General features: G+C 39.3%; 1 protein-coding gene across 1 annotated transcript in view; it reads right to left on the bottom strand.

The window, feature by feature from the left end:
* Nucleotides 1-8,354, bottom strand: part of CNTLN (centlein) — a 205,359-nt gene extending 197,005 nt beyond the window's left edge. Inside the window, exon 1 of the mRNA XM_074812180.1 lies at nt 8,094-8,354. Within this exon, the coding sequence (XP_074668281.1) occupies nt 8,094-8,186 (93 nt within the window). The 5' untranslated portion in view covers nt 8,187-8,354. The remainder of the gene's footprint in view (nt 1-8,093) is intronic.
* Between the last annotated feature and the right edge of the window lie 16,005 nt (nt 8,355-24,359).

Below are 24,359 nucleotides of genomic sequence, written 5' to 3'. Positions count from 1 at the left end.
AGAATAAGAACCAAGTCAACATAAAAACACATCACTAAGGAAGAGCTATGGCTTTTTAAATATGTTTCAATTCTCAGCTGTTGATTTAAAAATATTTCTAATATGTACAATCAACATGCATCTTGAATAGCTATTCATGTATCATGAAGCAATGCAATGTTCTGGTTTGTTATTTAATATATTTTTCATATTTACTTGTAAATAAAGGCATGGATTTAAAACTACTTATAAATCAATGTTATCATGGCTACCTTAGCTTCTCAATGAGTGTCCTGGGTATTAAACTGGCCTAGAATGAAAGAATGCATCTGTTTTTACAGCTAATGAAATATTTTCCTTAAGAAGAGTTTGTTATAGCAATCCTGTTATCAATGCTAGTGATACCAAATAGAGTATTTTACATCCCTTCCTGACCCACAAAGTGATCAAAACAAGACAGTTCAGCTGTCCACAATGCACTGTTCTTTTTCTGCAAACAGAGTATAAAATAAGACATGAAGACCAAAACAGGTCTATGCACAGCTTTTCACAGTAAGCAGGAAACATAACACATGAAACAAAGTCAGCAGCAGCTGAAGCCCCTGTCACTCCACTTTCCACAAAGTAACAGCCCACCTTCCTTATTCCTCTTCTCCCCAAAAATGCTTACGGATACACAGTCCATTCTTACAGACTTCTCTCCAATCCCTGGCAATGAAGAAAAGCAAAAGTAGCAGCAACTACAGGAAGATCTCTTTCTTTCCATTTCTATTTATCACCTTTTGATAGAAACTGTGGAAATTTTACTGGCAAATCTGCTGCAGAACACTTAGATTATCAATCGCTTCCTAACTTTTTGACTAATGGAGAATTTTCCATTTTTTAATCTATAAACTGCACTTGTAAATTGAAAATCATAAGCAGCAGTATGGTTTCTTTGACTAAATGTTATGGTCTGCAGACCACTGACAGCCAACAGACTGTACATTCTGAGTCAGGGGTATAAACTGTGTAGTAGCATACAATGGAGTACTTTTGAGAGACCTGTTAGTTAGTCACAGCTATATACACCTGTAATTCCTAACACAGCAAAAGAGTAAGCATTATAACCATCATTGAGAGGAAAAGCACAGGAGCTACAGAAGGTAACACTAACAAGAGCTTCCTAAAAACAGTATATGTAACTACAGAAAAAAAAAGATAGGCACTCCTACTTTTTGCAGAACCACAAAAATAGAAATGAGTCCTCAATTAGAAAAATACCACCTTATTTTAGAAGTGAGAGATGCCATGTTACCTTTGAAATCAAAGCTGCAATGAAGACTGTTGGGTTTTCTTAAAACTAATAATGGGCAAACTGTTAAAACACTTGTTTGAACCCAGACCAGCACTTTCAGCCAATAAAGAGATCCTAGGCTGGAAAATATGAAATGAAGCTAATCAAACCAAAATCCTTTTGTGAATATCATAAGTAAAAACATAATATGTCCTCGCTTCTTCCAACTCTCTGTTATTCCAGCAACATATGACACCCAACTGTATGTGGAAAACCCAGTCTCAAATAACACTATCTTGTTCAAAACAAGGATCTGATGAAGTTTCTCACCACAGGATACATTAAAGAACCTTTCCTATCTTTTTTGTTACAGAATAGGGGGCATGAAAGTCTCTGTAGTTCAGCATTTGAGAGCAAGATCTAGGACACAGAATATATCTTCTGCTTTAGAAATACATGTTATTTCGCACAAATTAAGTATCTTCTTAAAAAAAAAAAAAAATAAAAGTACTGCAACAAACCAACAACGGAATATGCTATAAATCAATTCTTAAAATAGAGTCACCAGTTGGTTTAAGGAAATACACAAGTTTAAAGAGAAAGCACATAAAAGCTAAATAAAAATACTCTTGGTCCAGAAACTTCCCTCACAGAATGAGCTTCCAGAGATATAGCAAATCATTCCCCTCACAAAAAAACAGAAACAAACAAATCACACTGATTTTCTTAACAAGAAGCAACTACGCTTGCAAAACCAGCACCTCCATCTGCCCCCCAAAAAATACAGAAACATGGGAGAAACAAGGGGTAAAAAAAGCATCAGATCTTTTAAACACCAAGCACAGCCAAAAACTCCAGGGAGTATTAACAACTTAAGTGTTGAAGATTTTCCATTGAAGGGTCTTGAGATACTAAGGTTTTTGTGATTCTGTGATTCTGTAAGGTGATAGGCAGCAGCATAAAAACCTAAAATAGAGGGCAGCAGTTAAAGCAAGTAACAGAGACCAGATGTGTCATAACTGTTCAACCTTTGCCTTTCCACTGCCCCCCGACAATGTTGAGCCAGTCACAGAAATAGAACAAGGTCCTAAAGGAAACAACAAAATTTTTAAAAATAATCCATTTCCTTTGCACTTGTTTTCATTTACTCAATTATGCAAGTAATTTTCAAGTAAAATTAGAAGAGCACTTAGAAGTCATTTATTAAGTGATTATCAAAATAATAATAAAATGCTCTACTGCAGACACAACAATAATTTTTCCAACACAGCATAATAGAGGAAAACATGCTTTAGATTTATCACTTTTACAGATTTATGTAAGTCTCCTCAGCAGACAATTTGTGAACTTTGGACTGTTAATTTGGCTTTCTCATTTTTCCAAATTCCATCACGGAATTACAAGACAAGATCAGTATTCAGAGTGACTGCAACAAAATTGTTGTGCTTTTAACAGGCCCTCCCCCCAAGATCTCACTTATTATGATCCAAGCTCCCACAGCCTTTTTAGAAGTATTAAAGAAAATATCAAATAACACAAACCTAAGCTGCTGAGATCAAGACTTACCAGCAAAATCTTAGCCTTAGAAAAGAATGGAGGGAAAAAAAAAAAAAAAAGAAAACCTTCAAAATACCAGATCACAGAATCACAGAATTGTCTAGGTTGGAAAAGACCTTGAAGATCATCCAGTCCAACAGTTAACCCAACACTAACAGCTTCCAACTACACCATATCCCTCAGCGCTATGTCAATACAACTCTTAAACACCTCCAGGGATGGGGACTCCACCACTGCCCTGGGCAGCCCATTCCAAAGCCTAACAACCCGTTCTGCAAGGAATACTTCCTAACATCCAGTCTAAACCTTCCCTGGTGCAACTTGAGGCCATTCCCTCTTGTCCTATTGCTTGTTACTTCGTTAAAGAGACTCATCCCCAGCTCTCTGCAACCTCCTTTCAGGTAGTTGTAGAGGGCGATGAGGTCTCCCCTCAGCCTCCTCTTCTCCAGACTAAACAACCCCAGTTCCCTCAGCCGCTCCTCATAAGACCTGGGCTCCAGACCCTGCACCAGCTTCGTTGCCCTTCTCTGGACACGCTCGAGTAATTCAATGTCCTTTTTGTAGTGAGAGGCCCAAAACTGAACACAGGAATCGAGGTGCGGCCTCACCAGTGCCAAGTACAGGGGCAAGATCCCTTCCCTGTCCCTGCTGGCCACGCTATTGCTGATGCAAGCCAAGATGCCATTGGCCTTCTTGGCTACCTGGGCACACTGCTGGTTCATGTTCAGCCAGCTGTCAATCAACACCCCCAGGTCCCTCTCTGACTGGCAGCTCTCCAGCCACTCCTCCCCAAGCCTGTAGCGCTGCTGGGGGTTGTTGTGGCCCAAGTGCAGCACCCGGCATTTGGCCTTATTGAAACTCCTCCAGTTGGCCTTAGCCCATCGCTCCAGCCTGTCCAGGTCTCTCTGCAGAGCCTCCCTACCCTCGAGTAGATCAACACTCCCACCCAACTTGGTGTCATCTGCAAACTTACTGAGGGTGCACTCGATCCCCTCATCTAGATCATCAATAAAGATGTTAAACAGGAGTGGCCCCAAAACCAAGCCCTGGGGGACACCACTCGTGACTGGCCGCCAACTGGATTTAACTCCATTCACCACAACTCTTTGGGCCTGGCCATCCAGCCAGTGAAACGTCTGCCCATCCAAGCCACGAGCAGCCAGTTTTGCCAGGAGAATGCTGTGGGAAACAGTGTCAGAGGCCTTACTAAAGTCAAGGTAGACAACATCCACAGCCTTTCCCTCATCCAATAAGCAGGTCGCCCTGTCAGAGAAGGAGATCAGGTTTGTCAAGCAGGACCTGCCTTTCATAAACCCATGCTGACTAGGCCTGATTCCCTGGTTGTCCGTTATATGACTTTTAATGGCACTTGACATGATCTGCTCCATGACCTTCCCTGGCACCGAAGTCAGACTGACAGGTCTATACTTTCCTGATCCTCCTTTCTGCCTTTCTTGTAGATGGGTGTTATATTTGCCACCCTCCAGACCAGTGGGACCTCCCCAGTTAGCCATGACTTCAGGTAGATCATGGAAAGCGGCTTGGCGAGCACATCTGCCAACTCCCTCAGCACCCTTGGGTGTAACCCATCCGGTCCCACAGACTTGTGTGCATCCAAGTGGTGTAGCAGGTCTCTGACCACCTTCTCTTCAACTGTACTGACCTCAATCTGCTTCCCCTCCCCATCTCCCAGCTCATGAGGCTGGGTGTCCAGGGAACAGCCAGTTCCACTGCTAAAGACTGAGGCAAAGTAGGCGTTGAACATCTCAGCCTTTTCCCCATCTTTTGTTACTATCTGGCTCTGTAGGCACTTTTACTTGGTGGGAAGTGATACCTGAAAAGACACAAGAAATGTAAAGAAGAAAAAGAACCTAGGTTTGAACATAAAGGCCACCATCCTAGACGAGAAAAAGGGTCAGCTACTCCAGGATCCTGTTGCAGAAGAGGCAACAGGCAAAAGTAGATGCCTGCAATACCTGTAGTTAGAGCAAAGGTAGCATGCACAGAACTTCCACTAAGACTCAGGAGCTTCATTAGCCAGAGAAGGCTTCCATATATTTAACCAACAGACTCCATATCATCAATGGACTCCAGTTCCCTGTGGAGAGACTCTGATTCCAAAATGCAGTTTATATGACAGGGAATATAATAGTCCAAGGAGGTGTGGAGAAGTAGAAAAGAAACTTGGCATATTTTACTCAGGTGCTAGATAACTGCTGGATATATACATCTCTATTTCTATAACCTCATTTAGTGTTTTCCCTAGAACCAATTAAAAATTTCAGTCTCAATCATTTGACAAATGGGGTTTTTTTCTCAGGGGAAAAAAAAAAATCCAAAAGGCTAACGCCTAAACAAATACTTAAGGCTAATCCTTTTGTTCTGGTACACTGTTAAACTATTAAACTAAATTTCAATTAGAAGTCTGGTTTGGAAGTGCAGTTTATGTGTCTGAATATAACAGAAGATTTAAAAACCCAAACTTAGGCAATTTTATCCAGTTGCTGGATTAAAAGCTAACACCCTCACTACTACCTTTTTTAAAGACATTTACATAACATTTCTATACAAAACGCCTGCTAAGTCTCCAAAACAGATAACTCTGCCCAACAGAATAGAACATAAGACAAGGAAAATCTTAATAGAAGCTGAAACACTTTTCCTGTGACGATCTTTACACACTGGCACAGGTTGCCCTGAGGGTTGCAGACTCCAGCCATAGAAATACTCAAAAACTGACTGGACACCGTCCTGGGCAACCTGTTCTAGGATGGGGTAGAATACATGCTTTCAAGAGGTGTCTTCCAACTTAAACAATTTAACAGTTTTGATTAAGAAGACCTACAAATGACTTAAGACAAGAACCAAAGAAGATCTTACATCCAAATGAAACTAAGGAAATCACAGCAGAGGAAATAAAATTCCACTAGAGGAATTTAATTGGCCAGTAAAGACTCTGTATTGCAACTGTGAAGAAATGAGAAAAGCACAATATTAACATTGCCCATATATATTTATGTTTTCAAATGGCTTGCCTTTGCACAAAGTTTTCATATGAAATATGAACTTAAAATGGATTAACCATCCCTGAATAATTTTATCAGTTACTTTTAAACTAGCTGAAGAATCTTAGTGAAGCCTATTTTAGTTCCCATCCAAATTCAGAGTAACTTCAGAAAAGTTCCAAAAAGGTTAATTATTTTAGATAAAACTTACATTGGAAAAGGTGCATAATTGACTAGGTTATCACCTCTTATTAAAATTCTGGTTTCCCCCTTCTTTATGTAACATACACATGCTTAAACATGTATCTCTACATTTATTGATGGATTAGTAAAATGGTAAAGCATGTAGATGTCTATATGGCAGTGCTTTCTAAAAAGGATATCTGCTTATGGATTACTGGTTCGCTTTCCTTTTTATTTTATTAATAACATGAAATAAATCCTGAAGATATGCATCCCCTGTTAAAAGGATGGTATGCATTGAATTCTACCTAGAGCTGGACAGATTACGAATACTGACTGGGTTCTGTTTTCAAATACTTTCATATTCTTTTTTGCTTGCTTCCCTCCCAGAAAACTATGTGATCTGATACACTACAAAGACACACGAATGCCAAGGTACTATGCATAAGACTTAAATACATTAAAAATATTTTCTGATTGCTGAATTCAAAATGATTGGAATAGATTCATCAAGCAACAAGTAGAAATGCACATGTAATTGAATGAATCTAACGGGGAAATCAGATACTTAACTACAATTTGTGTACATCAAGTTACATTATCAAAGTGATTAAAAATTCAGATTTGTACTGTACTTCAAAGTTTATTATTTATAACGATCTTCAAAAATATTTTATGCTACTAGGTTTCAGTAATATATAATTTATGTCCAACTAACAAATGAGCAGAGCACAGAGCCTTCTGTCTCCACCAAATTTTGTCTGATACTGCACATCTGTATTCTGAGGATACTAACCAAATTATCATTATAAAGAGTTTTCTAAAATTCTCCCACAAGACATTTAAGATATCTCCAAATCATTCATTGTTCAGTATTTCTAAACAGGATTTTTATTGACAGCTCCCTCTCCTCATAGTTCTTCTGTGCAACAAGTTTTTGCAAGAAGTCTATAGATTCTACCCACAGCAGAAATCCAATGCCAGTTGGCAGGTGTACCAATGCTGCTGGAAGCAACAAACAGCTACTGACTCTAATGCAGATGCTTTTTCTGTTCACAGATATGACTACCTCAGCCCAGGCCTTTGTGGATTTAACGAGACGATGTCCCGCAAGAAAATACTGGTTTTGCTACCCGGAAGCAAATGAGAAAGCAACCACAGCATTAGATGTCACTTTCCTCTCTGATGTATCTTTTAGGTGTAATCTACTTGTTTGGCAGAGAATTAGCGTAGATTTCTATGACAAGACCTCGTATTACCAACATACTGTTATTTTCGTGAAACATACCTAAACATAACCAATGAACAACCAATTGGAAAAATGAGGGAAGCAAACCTATGAAGGTAAATAGTCTGCGGGGACTTCTGGAAGTACAACCGTAATTATTCATAGAGCCCTCCCTCCCAGGAATGGCTTGGGTATACTTAATCCTGCTGCAGAGTTGGCAGGGAGATTACATGACCTCTAAAGGTTCCTTCAAGACCTACATTTCTATAAAACCCCTCCGTTTGCTCACTGTTCCAAGAGTTGCACAAGGCAGCACGTCAGTACTCCTGCCATTACACATCAACCAAATAAACGGCTTTTTGGGGCAGGGGGAGACGTGGGCGGAAAGAAAGAAAAAGCTTTCAGGCCAAGTGCTTGCTTTTAAGTCAGAGTAAGAGCCCGGGGCCAGTTTGATCCCCCTCGCGGAGGCGCCCGCCGGCGCGCCCGGGGATCCCGCTTCCACAGCGGCGGCGGGGCCGCCCCGCCGGACTCGAGGACCGCCGCCGCCCAACAGGTGGGCACCGCACCCCGCTCCGCGCCGCGGGGCGCCCGCCAAAGGCGCGGTGGATGCTGAGACGAATCCTCTCGCGGGGTGCCCCGCCGCGGCGGCCACACGGGCCGGGCGCCCGGGGTCCCGCTCCCTTCCTTGCCCTCTGGGTCCGGCGGAACCGGGACGCGAACCCGCGGGCCCACACGAGACTCGCTGCTTCCGAGCCGTGGGCAGGAGAGGCGTCCCAGAGGGCGGGACGTGCCCGCCCGACCCCAGCCGCGCCGCTCCGGGCCCTTCACCGCCCCGCCCGGAGGGGACGGCCCCGCTCTCGGGTACCTGGCAGCGGCTCAGCTCCTCCGCCAGACTCCGCAGCTCTTCCTGCAGCTCTGCCAGCCGCGGTGCCGCCGCCTCGCCGCGCCCCGAAGACATCGCCGGCGTCGCGGTGAGAGCCTCTCGCCCTCCCCGTGGGGGCGGCGGGGAGAGAAGAAGGTCCGCGCCTGGCGGAGAGTGTGCGGAAAGCCCCTGCGCACCCGCTCCTGAGGGAAAGGAGAAAGAAACGGTGCTGTGAACCACACAAATGAAAACTTTGCCCCTCTCAGCTGCACTTACCGCGCGGGCGAGCGCCGGAAACCGCAGAGAAGGAGGACGCGGTGCAATGACGTCAGCGCAACTGCTGCCCCGACAAAGAGAAGGGGCGAGAGGCAGGTTTGAATTTGCCCGCCCAAGCGGCAGGGTCGCGCATGCGCCTTGCCCGCAGCGCTTCCCGCGCTGGGAGCAGTTGGTTTTAACTGCCGTTAGCGGCGCGTGCACGCGGCGCCCGGTCTCGGTGTAGGGACGCCGAGGCGGTGTTCGAGCACCTTAGAACGGCGGGCTGTGTGAGCACCTGCCGAGCGTGGCATCTGAGCCTTGTTTTTTCCTTACAACGTAGGAACAGCTGCTGTCTAGCCAAGGTGCTGAGCGCAGGGTTTTCCAAACGCCGGGGAATCCAGCAGATTTCTGCCCTTCCCGAGCGTAGGAACATCTAGTATTATCGCGGTTGTGATACTAGAGATTTACATGTCAACAGTGCAAATATTTATGGGTGTTCCGCTGTGGGGTCCTGAGGGTCTAGCGTATTTTAGTTTAGTAAGATGTAGCATGCCTTTTTGGATTTTTTTTTTTTCTTTTTTCTGAACTATATACTAACATTTACGGGACAAGAGCCAGAAACCTGAGTAGGTATTGATAGCACCTTAGGATTCACAAGCACCCAAACGGTCTTTCACACAGGAAGATTATTCAGATTTATTATTTATAGAGTTGGGTTTGAGAGCTTACAACTGAAAGGCATGGAAGATCTAACTGTTACAATACATGAAATATTTGGGCTGGTGCTGCTACATAAATCTAGTGGGTTTACAATCAGGATATGCAAAGTCCTTGGTTTTGAAATAAAGGGTTAGAAAGTGTTGCCAGAGCAAATCTTTCCATGTTTCCTATGGCCTACATGGGAAGCATGACTAGAATTTTTCCCAAAGTTGAAATGTGATGTCAGGATATTTTTTAGCCTGGAAAGCACCAATTAAACTGCATTTCACTAATATCAGTATCTTGCTATAGGAATATCAGACATGTTTTCCACACACATGTTTTCTTTACCCCTGCATTGTAACTTTTGCACATGTTTCAGACAAGTTGCCCTGCATGTACCACTATGACAAGAAATAAAATTCATACTCTGTGTCTATGCATAGAAGCAAAAGAGGTTGACATACCATGTAAATTATACATTTAAATGGCCAATCCTTTCACCTGTGGCCCAGACAGAAAGATTCCACTATCCTTGGTGATGGCTTTGCCCATGAAAGTTGTTTTTTGCAGCACGTTGAGCTCTAGAGTCCCTTCTCAGAAAAAGAAAGTGACTACAAGACCAAAATACCTATTTTTATATAATTTTATATAAAAGTATCTTTACTATGACTGTGTTTATTACCTGAACAAATACAAATGTAAATTTTAAAGGTGAGAGACGACATTTGTGTATTCTCTGTCCAGTTATATGGAGATATAAGGAGATTTAACAATTACTTGATCAATACCATGTCTCTCCTTAGAACATCCTTTATAATTTTTACTGTTGTTCATCGCTCCCTGTATATTGTATCTCATATTCCTGTTCTTACACGTTCATTTATCTTTGTGTGTTATTACATGTTCACTTAAGCATAATGTCGTAATTCTAACGTGTTTACATTTTTACCTGTCTTTGCTTTGAGGGGTTTTTAATTCTTTTTTCCCTTAAATTATGCAGTCACTATGTAGTAAGTAGCCTTCACTTTTTCCACAGCCCCGCCTTTTTAATAACTGTCTTTTTTACTTTTCATCTGTTTCCTAATATTTTTATCATTGTCCCTTTGACCGTTTGTTCCTTATTACACGTGGGCAACAAAAAGCTAAACTTACTTAAAAAACAATATACTTGGATTAACGGCTAAACATCTATAATGACTAAACAGGATTGAAAAACATTTTCCAAGTACAAGGTCATTCAAAGTTTAGCTGAAAAGATTCAGTTATTACAGGGGCTAGTCTCTCAGCTTGACCCAACACTAAACAAGAGGCCACAATCTATAACTTTACAAATTAAAAGAAAAAATTGTCCACTTGTTATTGGTGTAGACAGCATGTTACCACAATAAGCACACAAGCAGCACTTTGCCATAGCCAGATACTTATTTTATGGATGTCATATTTTTGTATACAGTTTAATCCTCTTCACATTTGTTTTCCTGCCATTTCATCAGTTGGCGCTCTATATAAATGCCCAAGCAGCATTCATGATAATTCTTAGAATATTTTAGAAAACCTAAAACTTGCAGATGAATTGGGATACCTTGCTTTGCCTTGGAGAATTTTGTACACTACCTTTCTCCCAAATCTTTGTATTTTGGAACACCTGCATTTACAGCTATCAAATGGATGAGACTGTTAGTCAGAATTCTTCCAAGCTTAAATATTTCCCTTTGGATTTCACTTCTTTCAAATGAAACAACATTCACTTTGAATTGGGTCAACACAAGAAGTTTTCCTAATAATACACAACTGTTGCGTAAGCATCCAATTTTTTGTGGCTTTTCCACTTGTAAGAGGTCTATTAGAGATATATTACACAATTGAAATCTGCTATGCCTTTTGTCACTTATAATGTCTGTGAGAGTTACACAAATAAAAGTGCTCCCTAAGTTGCCTCCACGTCAGGAAGCATAAGTGGGTTTTGTTTGGGTTTTTTTGCAGTTGGAAAATTCCACATCTTTCTTTGAAATACACCCATATTATAAATATGTTGCAGCTACACCTGATTATATAATTTATTTTTTCTCTTTTGTCTATTTCCTCTCCTTATCTAATGTGAAATAAAACATTATTCCATCCATTGTGGCAACCCCAATACTGCATTATTTGAACTCAAGAAACATAAGTACATAACAGAGCATTCTCATTTACTTTTAAATGGAAGATGTCATTACTATTCTGATTTTAATTAAAAGTGTTAACATATTCTACTAATAAACTTGCATATCTCCTAGTATTTTTATGTTGACTGTTCTTGTTCGTTACCAGTAGTTTGGTAGGAAACAGCATCATCATACTTTCTGGAAGATGCTTTTCAGCTATGATGAGCAAAAGAAGCCAAAATTGCTGAAATTATTTCTAGTAGTTTTTGGCAAGGTCCTCAGTATTTTAGAAATTTATATGTTTCTCAGGAACATATTATAGCCCTAGAAATACATTAGGTCTTGTTTAGACAATTAATTCAAAACATACTCACTTTCAGTCAAGGTTTCTGGAGGATTTTTTTTAACTGACTAGTTATAAGCCAGCTTACCTATGCAGTCAGGGCTGCAGGGGACATTCTTTTGACTTTTGTGACAGCTGTAAATAATAACATGATTATAGTTGTAGGAAGAATAGTTTCGGGATATAAAAGCGGCAAAGTCTGTAGGGAGTAGTATCTGGTATTAGACCACCTATCATAACTGAGAGAACTGGCAGAGCATTTAAATGGAACAAATTGGTGAAAAAAGTATTTGACCAAAACTACCCATTTTTTCCAACTGCATCTAATAAAAAATACTACTTCTCACCTTGTTCCTACTATTATAACGTATTCAATTGAATTTGCATAGTTAAAAAATCAGAGCTGGAAGAGGTCGGCATAGGAGCCTTAATTCACTGACACAGGGACCTGGAGTTCCACCACTAACATAATTCACTTTTCACTCAATGAAAAGAAAGTGTCATTTTCATGTCATGACCAGAGAATAAGGTAGCAGAGGTCAGATCTGCCCCTGAAAAGATAAGAACTAGAACCAGATAGCCTCCTAAAATTTATTAAAATCACTAGGATATGGCTTCATGAGAAAGTTTGCTTTGGTTTACTGCAATACTTGTCTGATACACACTATGCCTTGTGTGTAGGCTGGGTATATAAACATCATTTACATGAACAGAGTAGATTCCCCAGGGCTGCTACATCATATTGCCCGAGGACTCTCCAGCATTGCCTTTGGGAGTCACTCTTCCACTTACCTTTGCGATCTGGATGGCTGTGGTTTTTTCATTGTTGTTTAAATGAGGTTACCGACAGTGCCACTGCGCCCTTCAAGGCAATGAAAAACACAAACCACTAATATAAATTAGGGCATGTCAGTGGAACAAAGCACACAGGAAGGAGGTAGTTCACAGTGTCCTGGATGTGAGGATGAAGTTTGCCCCACCCCATAGCACCTGCCAGCAACATGAGGCCTAGAGGGAGGGACCAACAGCTGGAGGTAATTAAGAGGAGGAAGCAGATTCCAGAGTTGGCTGTCCTGACAGAAGCAGATTGGGTTGTGTTACAGTAAGATGAGGAGGTGGGTTTAGCTGAGCCTTGGGAGTTGATTGTTTCATTGTTAATTTGTTTCTTAGTGAAATTAAACACCAGGAAGGAGCTGAGCTTTGACCTTGCATGTGGTGTGTAGCCTGTGTCATAGACTAACTGGGAGAGTCACCTGGTTATGGAAGGGTTGTATGGAAAATGGAGACCTGAGCTCCATCACCCTGAAAGAGGGTGTGAAGAATACATGGCCACCCAGGCTCAATGAATAAGACACGATACCCTTCTTAACCCAAGGAGTGGTTGCTGGAAGGGGCAACACCATCCTTGACCACCCAAACTTTGTAGAATATGCAGAGGACACAGATGAGACTCTCCCTAACCCTAGGGATGACAGCTGAGAACATACACCTACACATCCTCACTCTTACCACCCCATTGCATTCATGCACATGCATACAACACGAGAGCCACAAACATGTAAGCGCCTCCCAGTCTACGCATTTTTAATATTAGAAATCAGTTTTGCAACAGTTACTATGTTTTAGTATTGCACACTGGTGAGCAATGCACTGGAACATACTAATTTTCTGACTGCGGGCAGATTAAAAGAATAAGCACTTTAATTCATTAAGAATTTCAGCTTTAATTTTAAAAAATAAATTGCTACATTTTAAGCTTCTATCATTCAGAAATAATAAGATAATTTTGAACAGAATTTTTAATATTAATATCTCAGGCAAGCTGCAAAATTCATTTAAGTATAACTTACCTCCTTTTACATGGTGGAGAGGTTAAGGTGTGGTCAGGTTAAGTCACAGCAGAGGACACAGCATTAGCCTTGATAAAGCTACAATTATTAAATAGGGCATAAATCAGAACCCAGCAATGTTTTTGCTCAGAACAGAGCCAAGGCATATGATTTTCAGGTCCTTTGTTTAACAATTCATACTGTCTTAAAAAAAAAAAAAAAAAAAAAAAAAGACCTTAGGAAAGCAAACAAATTGGAACAAAATATAAGCACTGGTAGTTTAGTGAAAAAACATTTGCAGGAATTAAAACACTTTCTCTAGTTTTATCAATGTACTTATATTACTGTTATGTATTATTTTACAGGCACTAGCTTTTTAAGAAGAAAAGATACTTGCTCCCACTCTAAGATAAGGGGGTTTTGACATCTCAGTATAATATCCCTTTTGCCTCAATTATCTTGCTAGATTTTTTTACTTGAAATTCTTAGCTAAATGTCTTTGTGTTTGTCTCAGTTGACCATCAGATTTAAGTTACAGTCATTTACAATCACTTAAGTTGACAATTCAGAAACTACTTCAGATGAACAAGCAAGATTCTATTTTTATTATCTGCGCGCACTGTGGCAGTAGCTAAGCGTTACTGGGAGGCCACTTTGTGCTGCAGTATTTCAGTTGCTAACACTGTTCCCAGAAGTAGTGTTTGCTATAAATTCCCAGCCCAAGGGAATACAAACCAGATACTGCACATTGCATTCTAGGGTGGTACTGCAGAGTCAGCCCAACATGAACTCTTCTTGCAGCCTGAACTCCATCATCACAGTGGGACTCAACTGACTCAGTCCAGTGAGATAGGGCTCGTGTATTTTGGCAGCGATGTAAAGTTGTAACTTTGAACTTTCCTTTCCTACTGTGGTTGAGTTTAGAGTAACAAAGTGAGACTCTGTGTCTGTTGATGTAAGTTTTTAGACACACTTTTTACTCCACAGAATTGTTTCCTTAAGAGACAGAAAATATTTAAGAATAACTACTACATAAACATCTGTATTTTCCAATAAACAGAAGTATTATAAATATAATGCAGCCTGCAAGTAAAACTATCTGGAATAAATTCAGAAACAAAAGATATTCTTGCAGGAATGAAGATTTTTTTAATACTGAATTTCAATAAATGTGTTTGTTTCTGTTAATTTCCTCAGCAGTTGTTTCCTAGTAATATGCACAAGATAAGAATTGATTTAAGCATGTAAAAGAAGTTAATTAAGTTCTGAAGTCAGACAGTGAGGGTTCAGAAAAGAGCTTCTCATGCTTACTCATTTGTGGAGCAGACAGTTGTCAGATCATATTCAGTTTCAAATTCACAAAAAACATAGGAATAGAATTCTTTCTACAGTGTATTTTTAATTCTAGTTTAAAAGTAAATAAATAACATTCTTTTAGAGTGGTTTGCCAAGAATTATTACATTCTTTTTTTTTTCCCCAGAAAATTAAATTTAATTATTTCCAATTCTCACAGTTTTATTGCAAGGTCCCTGTTACTGTTATTTGCCTTAAAACTGCTTCTAGAGTCCTTTGATTGCAAAAGAATTTCTAGGTTGTTTTTTCTGCTGCTTTTAGCACTTCTAACCCTCACAACAGTATAGAAATATGACCCAAATGTGATCTAAGAACTCAAAAACTGAAAGTCAAATAAAAATAGCTATTAGAAATCACTATTTTATTTCTGTTCTGACCTGTGTTTTTTGGACACAGTAACACTAGATATCTCTTGTAAACAACAGCAAAGAAAATGCTAACTTGGTTTCACTACCCAAACAATGGTAGAAATATGCCAATGAAGACTAGAAACAAATTGTACAAAACTGATACTAATATTTTTCACTGCTTTAGTTGTCTGAACTCTTACTACAATGTGATATATTGAGGCTGTGAAAAATATAAAGGAAATATGTTGCTGAGACATCAATTACATTAGATTATTGTTGATTTGCCTTCACTTTACTCAGGGAATGAGGTATAGCTACAAATAGAAGAACATGTGTAGTCTCATCTTGAAAGCTAACTGCTTTTTCATTATTCTCAGGTAAGGCTTTGAGTTTCTTGTGAGTGTCAGGTTGTCATCAATCTCCCCTGACCAACCCTGCATCCTGACCACATGGCTTCTGTTTTAGAAGTATGCTCAAAATGATCCGATCCCTGAGTTGCTCTGATCTTCTGCATGTGCTTTCCGGCAGTATTTTATGATCTAGAAAACCATTTGTGGTGTTCAGTATTTTATCTTCACTGAGGTGTTATTTCTGAGAATCCAAGGTACCAATGAACCAAGTTAGATATTAATGCTTTGACAACTTCTGAATAATCCAGCAGCAGTTTCAAATGTAATCTTAGTCATATCTAGCCCCCTGCAGATGGACAAATCTTACATAGAACCTTTTAGATGAGGAACAGAGTAAGCAACAGAAGACAGTAACTTCTTAAAATGCTGTAGCCTTATGGGCTAGATGATCAAAGTTGTATACCCTCCAAGAATACTCAAGAATATAACTTGGACTCTATGAATTCTTATTTTCTATGTGCATAATTCTGTTTCTATCTACTATAAATTGGGAGTACTCATCTGGCATATCTGAAGAATCTATCTTATATAGTGCTAACAGGATATTTATATTGTATTTTGCAGTTCATTGCAGCATTCCTGCCAAATACTTTGATTTTTTAAGGCAAATTTGGGAAGCTTGGTGCTAGTGCCTCAGCTATACCTTGCTCAGACACCACTTTGAACATTTTTGTTGGTGCTATAAGACATGAGTCTGCCAGGTCAAGGAGACCCACTTCATCCTGAAACCTCTTGGTATCAGAATAGACAGAGGAAACATAACCTAACACATGAGGGTCATTCAGCCCACTGCAAGTACTTATCCAATTGCACAGTATTTATTAGGGGGTGGTTCTGACCTCATGCTTCACAAAAACTATTCTATTATTCTTACAACATTAATCGTAGAGGAAATAGCTATTCTATTGATTTATATTATAGATGAAATGTTGTTTGTGGGACCAGGGTTGCTCTTGTGCTCCCCTGACTGACTTCAGCAACAAACATTCTCAGTCATTGTCCTTTTTCCCTATCCCACCGTTGTGTAGTGAGAGGCTTGACCTTTCTGTTTGGAAATATTTTACAAGATAGTAAATACACATAGGATGTATTTACTATCTCTGAAATAGTAAGAGAAATTAGAAGTTCTACTTTTGGGCAAGTCATCAAGTCACGCTGGAGAGGCACAAAATAACAATGCTTCAATGCCTGGAGGAAAAAATATTAATAATCTAACAGACAGTACTTATGCAAGGAAGTTTCAGCAAAAGCCAGTAATTTTTCCCAGTAGCTAAACAAAACATGGCGACGTGAAAATAGGTCTCTGCCCTTAAATAGGATTCTTATTTTTTAAACATAAAAAATAAATCACCATGAGAGTTCCAAAAGATATACGGTGCCTGGATACAGCAGAAGATTTAGTATTCCAGTATCCCAGACTAAATCAATAACTGGCATCCTATCTGGTCCAGTTATTGAGAGAACATGATTTGCTTTTTCTTTGCATCACTTTAATGGATTTCTTTTCCCACTGAATAATACCTCTGTATGAACACTTTTAAAGTTTAGTTGGGTGAAAATTCCCTTTGTACAGATTATATACTTACATAGGATTATATACAGCAGAGTGCTGCTTACAGAAGTGCTGTTACTTGTTTCTGTTATATTCTAGAAATCAAAGTAATAAAAAGCAATGTATTTCACTGTTAACTTCACACAAAGGTTCAGGTAAATATCCAGACCCTGACTCACTTAACAAATGGAAATTCTGAATCTACCCATCCTTATCAGCATTCAGGGTAGCAGAAAAAAGTTAGAAACATGTAATAGAAGGTAAAATAAAATCCTTCATTAATGTGATGATTTTAAAGTAATTTTATTCACTTAGGTATTATTGGTTACATTGGTAAGGAATTGTCATAGACATTATGGTTTACAGAACCAAAATGAGAGCAGGTTGGTGTGCATGTACATTATTCATTTGCTCATTTTTTTCCTCCTTGTCTAACTTACTGTTTCTAGGACAGGAACAGTAATTGTCTGACACTTTCTTCAGTCCCAGTAGGCATATTGCCTTTGCCCCCAGTAACTGCATTAGCCATAATGAAAGCAGAGAATACTTATCTCTAATCTTGGGCCCACGTCTAGACAACATTAAGTAGGAGTTTCAGGTCTACTGAACAGCAGGCCCACTACTTTCTTTCACACTGTTTTTCTTTATATGGCTAACAAACTTCAGCTGTGTGTTTCAGTTCCTTGGAACTGTATAATTTTATTTAGAAACTTGTCAATTGTCACATTGTCCCTGCCCAAGAGAAAGGTCACACCATTCTTTAGTTCCTTCGTTCTGGCATATTCAAGCATACTCTTTGACCATCCCCATCTCCTTGATTTTTACTTTCCTCTCCTGAAAAATGTATGCTGTTTTACACATTAGAAACATGCTGTTTCTAATCTTGATTCTTCCTTATTACCACCTTTTGCTCACTTCTCCATCTTGATCATCAGTACAGGTAACATGTCCCTGTGTTTATTCTCCTTCAACCATGTCTTTCTTCGGATATATCCCTGTGGTTATGCTGCTTAATGGGCCATCCTTCTTTTCTAGGAGCTGGCTCTCCATGTCCTCTTATTCAGCAGTATCGACAAATTCTTAGGTCAGCTGTCTTCCATCCTCCTCCAGTTCTTCTAACCTGCCCTGTAGACTGCTGTAATTTCCATCTTCTCTGTTCTTCAGACTGTCTTTCATAAAGTCTGTCAGTGTCTGCACACAGTCACCTTTGTTTGGCAGTCACTGTATGGCTTTGCCAGTCATCCTACCACCTATTGCCTGTTCCTTACCCTGGAAAAATTAAAATACTTTTTCCATACAGCATACACCAGTTATTTCCTTCTGTTCAGTTTGATGTGCCATCACATCTCTCTGCAACTCCAAAGTGCTCCTCAGAATTTTTGTTCCCTTCTGATCTCTTAAATGGAGTTAAAATAGAAGTTAAAAATAGTGGCTACTAATGAAGAGCAGTATTGTGGGAAGTACTGAAATTTTGTCCTTTCTTTTCCAGGCCAGTTACTCCCATCCCAAGGTCCTTTTACTCATAGTCTGAAGCAATCCCTGTATAGACTGTATATAATTTATTTGAGGCTTTAGAGGTCACATGCTATCTGTGCAAAGCCTTTCATACACAGTATTTCTCATACATTTTATTTCACTACATGGCACATACCTACTATAGAGAAGCAAAGGCCTTCCCATGCAATAGCACTCACCCACCCATACTGACTAGTATCACCTGTTTGCTGGCAATAGGACCATCCCTGCCTACTGCTTTTTGCCCTGTGCCTCCTCTTCTTTGGCAGTCACATGGAGATATGGTGCCACCTTCCCTCCCAGGAGTCTTTCTGTGGCTTCCACAGAGACTTGGGCATAACACACATTGCTGAGCAGCTTCTGTGCAACACAACCGGAGAGTGGATGATGTCTGTTAGGAAGAAGGGGAATGCAGAAGTACCATCCGCTTTGACCAAAATGCCAAACAAGAACAGTTTACCAGAAAGACCATGAAACTGTCTCCTTTATTACTACCGTCTTGGCCAGCTTTTCTAATTTCACAGAATCACAGAATCATCTAGGTTGGAAAGGACCTTGAAGATCATCTAGTCCAACCGTTAACCTAGCACTGACAGTTCCCAACTACATCATATCCCTAAGCACTATGTCAACCCGACTCTTAAACACCTCCAGGGATGGGGACTCCACCACCTCCTTGGGCAGCCCACTCCAACACCTAACAACCCATTCTATAAAGAAATGCTTCCTAATATCCAGTCTAAACCTTCCCTGGCGCAACTTGAGGCCATTCCCTCTTGTCCTATTGCTTGTTACTTGGTTCAAGAGACTCATCCCCAGCTCTCTGCAACCTCCTTTCAGGTAGTTGTAGAGGGCGATGAGGTCTCCCCTCAGCCTCCTCTTCTCCAGACTAAACAACCCCAGTTCCCTCAGCCGCTCCTCCTACGACATGTGCTCCAGACCCTTCACCAGCTTCATTATTTGCTTTTATCCATGATATTGCAATGATAATGATATGGCTAACAGATGACTGTGGTGCTGATACAGTTCTAAGAATTGAATTTTCCTTCAAATCCAGATGGCAAAAGAGCATAACCAAATGCATTTTTAAGCCAATTTATACTGGCTAGGGGCCTGTGATGAAGGCTGGTGCAAAGTCCCAACACAAAAGCTAGATGTAGTTAACATATGGTTAACAAGGATTGCCTTAGCATATTCTGTAATGTTGGCTGCCATCATTCAGTGAGAATAAAATTAAAACTTTTGGGCCCTCCTCACATAAAATGAAAGATTTACAGAAAGGAGCCAGCAACTGCCAGTGTGAAGTAGTCAACCTGATGAAAAGTTAACAGGAGAGAGATCGAAACAGGTAAATTACAAATTGTCCTTTGTTTTTTTTTGTTCAGGTTTTCGGCGGGGGAGGAATACTTATTTCTTGTCATCTTGGGTATTCAGAGCATATCCCAAAGTGGCTCTCCTCTATGAATTAGCAGGGTTGGAAGAAAAGTTAGGTGTGTCCTTGATCCTTTCGTCTATTGGGAAGAAAAAGTGTAACTGCTTTCAACAGAAAAAGTCTGTGAAAGAACATGGATCTGAATTATGTGTTGTACTGTTTAATGTGGCGATGCCAACTCTTTTTATTACACAAACCTGTTACTATTTTTACACCTTTTGTTCCTTTACATCTCATAATATACTGTGATTCTCTTTGATACTACAAAGTTCCTGTGCTTGTGCTGGATCTTACCACTGTCCAGTTTTTTAAGAAATTACTGACAGACCTTATTAAGGGACCTTAGTATAGCACCTGTCCTTAAAGTGATGTATGTGCACAGCAAATCCAGTTTGTCAAATATAAACCCATCCATGCTACATTGAAGTCCAAGTAGGACAGACATTACATGCACTGTAAAGTTGATCTGAACATGCTTCTATGACCTGAACATTAAATCTGCAATATATGTCAAGTATTAAGCTTCACAGCCACAGAGTGAATCTCAGGGCCTCCTTCAAACTGGTATCCCAAGGTCTCTAGACAGCACTAATAGGCAGCATAGCATAACATAAACTGATAGGTTGTTTTGCAGCATCTCATGTAATGGGGTTTTCCTTTCTATTCAACTAAAAATATAAAAATTAATAAATTTTACTCAATATCACTATCACTGAATCATCTGGATATCTAAAATTTTCCAAAAATGCCACCATATTTTTTCTCTGAAGGAAATAAATTGACATTATCAAAGACAACTGAAATAGAGCCATCCAAGAGTAAGAAATAAAGAGAGGTCTAGTAGCTTAGCAGATGTAAGATCTTTTACAAAAAGCAAGAGAGACAAAGGAGTACTGGACATTCCAAATGGAAAGCCTGATATTAAACAACTAAAGGTTAATTAAAACTTTGATTACTGTTTCATAAATGTCTATAAAACTGTCACCACCAAAGCTGACTCATTGTTAGCCAATATGTTTAAAGATCACAATGGGCTTTCAGCTATTAATAGATTCTTTTTTGTTATTAGCAGATTCCATAAATAATCTAATATCCAGAAAGGATAAGTAGCCAAACTAATGAGCCTCTTACAAGAACACAAGAGCTTAATAATAACATTAGGATTCTTGCAACGATATTCTTGTACAATTTCTTAATTATTATGCTGTCCCTAAACCAAGCTGTATTTATCAACAGCAGTTAGCATTATAGATAATTTAGTACAGATAATTAAAATAATCTAACAGGACAGACCTATTTGAACCATCTGTAAGCTGGCAGCATTCGGTTTGGTTGAGTGGCTCTATCCTGCAATACACCACAGATGCTGAAATTTTATCATTTAAGGCCAAATAAAATTGGCCAAAATGCAGATTTGTCTTACAGATTTGGAAGAGTATGTGTGTATAACATAGTAATATTATTACTACTATTGCTATCAGTATCAGTAGTAGTATCAGTAGGAGTCATAGTCGTAGTCATAGTAGCAGTAGCAGTAGTAGTAGTTTCAATATTATTACCTCTTTGAAAATTGATGGATGGGAAGAAATGTATGGCTTTGTGTTATGTTAAATAACGAGCACACACACATTCAAGAGTCAAAGATTGTAGAAGACTATTAATGACAACAAATTTTATTTATTTTTTGTTTCAGCTCCTGGTTTGGTTTTTTTTTTCAGGAACTTGTTCAGCATTGTTTCTTTTCTTTTGTGTAGAGTACATCATGGATCACAACAGAATGGGAATGTGAGTAATGTTCAAGCGACAGACGTTTTCCAAATCAGAATGATGCTTCAATCAAAGGTTGGATTTTTCCTCAGTCTTGTATTTTATCAAAGTATTTAGACATGACCACAAAGACTATGAAGTGCTAAGAACTCAAAATTATAAAGGGTTATGATCATTCTTTCTTAAAGTGATAAACAACTAAAGCTATGAAAGGTGTGGAAAATTATGTCCTAGTCCTGAAAGTACCCAAACCTCTTGTGAGGATCGATTTAGTTCTTCTCAGAAAGAAAAGTAACACCGATCAGATCACTTCTTCTTTTGTGTCCAAATTACTTTGTAATTTCTGGCTCAGTGTTTTAGTAGCCATTATAGTATCACTGGTGAAATTTCCAGAAGGGTGAGGTCAGGAAGGAATTTTCCAGCTCTTCTTATTTTTCTCTAGTTTTAATGTCTACTTTTATACATCCATATTTTAGTTGTGGTCATGCAGATGACAGCATTTATAATCATACACTTTTTTGAGAACTCGATTATATAAATTATCCAAACAGGTTAATACACTGAAGCATAAAAGGGAAAAATAAAAGTAATTTATAGCTTTTCCTTTCTTTCTTCAAATGTAAATTATTATGATAACAGAGGAGATAACTCACAGATGTCTACTATGTATGTGCAGTAAGAAACTTCTCTATATAACTAAAAATAATTTAAAATTTAATGAATAAAGTAGCTAAATATTCAAATACAATCCCCATTCATCTAATACCTTAGATACTCATATTAGAACAGCACAGAGATTCTTCTCATGATAGATCTGATTTTGTGTTTTTCTATAGATACTGTTGCAGCTACACTTACGGATGGTTGTACTCCATCCCCATATCAGAGTAAGTGTAAGTCACATGTGCCATTATCTACAGCCCATGAAGGTAATGGAAAGACTCCCTTATCTGTACTGGATTTTGGATTGGATCTTCTTTTGCTGTTCCCTTGTACAAGCTATGCAACTACAGATTCACCAGTTCCATCCCCTCCCAAGAAAACAGCAGGAGACATGCATGTCCCCACTGCAGCCTGAAAGATACTGCTAGCACTTCAGTTCTCCAGCTTTAATTTGACAACAGCAGTAGCTGTATATGGCAAAGAGCAGTCTTCTGGTTTTGCATTCAGACTATTAGAAGGATCTTCTTAAGTGAACTATTTCTGACTACCTTTCTGTTCACAGTGAACCAGCAGAATCTGCATTTCTCATGGGAATTTTAAAGCTACTTTTCTGGTATTTAAGCAAACAGCACAGGATTGGTTGAGACAGCCTCTCACTGTAATATAAGAATTTCTTATTCTGGTAAATTCTGCTTTACTGTTTGTTTGGAGATTTTTGTGTTGTTTAATTAATTGGATGCTATTTTGAGTTCCTATTGTGTATTGGCCTTGTCATGGGAATTGAATCTATGTCTCTTCTCTATTGCTATGTTTCAAACGAGTAAGAGGAGCTGGAAAGAGCCAAACATTGCTTAGTAAAAGTTAAGCTATAATAGCCGAGCTAAAGCAGTAATTGATTAAAAGGAGACTGAAGTATTCAAGGAGAGGTTAGAAAAAGTTGAAATATATGTTTACTGTATGGAAAAGAGTAACAGGCCAGGGTTCCCAGACATCAGTAACATAGCTGGTTCATTTTTCTGTTTTGTATCTGGTCTTAGGAATATGCAGTACCAACTCATCTAGTTACAATACCTTCAGAAATTAAAATGTCCATTTCACTGCACAACAGTGTGGTGGTTAACCCTTCTTTCAGTTAACACCATCAGCTACACAATCCTATCCATACTCTAGCAAAAATCTTTTCCGTAACTGTACCAGCTGTACACCATATAAGACCTCAGCTGCTGGAACAACAAATCCCAGAAGTCTCTGATTGAGTTTCCACTTCCGAAACCTGAATATAGAAATTAGTTCTTCTTTTACTTTTGATTATTCCAAGACTGAAAAGTCTTGGTGAAGGATTCCTAGCCAAACATTAGAGAACACGAAAGTGGTCGGAAATGCATTTCCTAATGATGTCCATAAGGAACACTATATCCTAAAAAATTAAAATGAAAGCCAAAACTCTTCAATATTACAGATCTTGCTTGACAGTCAAATCATGCCATAATTCCCTCAGTTCAACTGAAACTTCATGTTTTCAGCTGAACTGTAGGGAATGGAAATTTTCCTTCATTATAAGAGTCCAGGGTCTATTTTCTCGCCTCATAATCTGGCTCTCAACAAGCAAAAAGACCTGAAGGTGAGAAACTAATCCTGTTAACAGAACTAAGAATTAGTAGAGAGGAGAAGTAGGAGAGTCTAGGGGAGAAAAGGAAGCTGGATGAAGCTTGAGAAGGGACAGGGCATAAAACTTAAAGGGAGACAAGACAGTAAGTGTAATGGCAGCTAATACCTACAACTGTATAAATTTCCACTGGTTTGGATCTGGTTATCTCATGGGGGAAACCTGTTTTGAACAGGGCTGTGGTCCACTTAAGATCCCTGGTAGGAAACAAAATGGAGTGCTTGAGAGAGATATTCCAAAGAGGCAGTGTGAGGGACATGCTTGTGAGTTGTAGTTTGCTCTTCAGT

The sequence above is a fragment of the Strix aluco genome, chromosome Z, assembly GCF_031877795.1.
Source record: "Strix aluco isolate bStrAlu1 chromosome Z, bStrAlu1.hap1, whole genome shotgun sequence".
Classification (NCBI taxonomy): domain Eukaryota; kingdom Metazoa; phylum Chordata; class Aves; order Strigiformes; family Strigidae; genus Strix; species Strix aluco.
The sequence above is the reverse complement of the archived record's forward strand: the minus strand, read 5'-3'. Positions and strand labels throughout refer to the sequence as shown.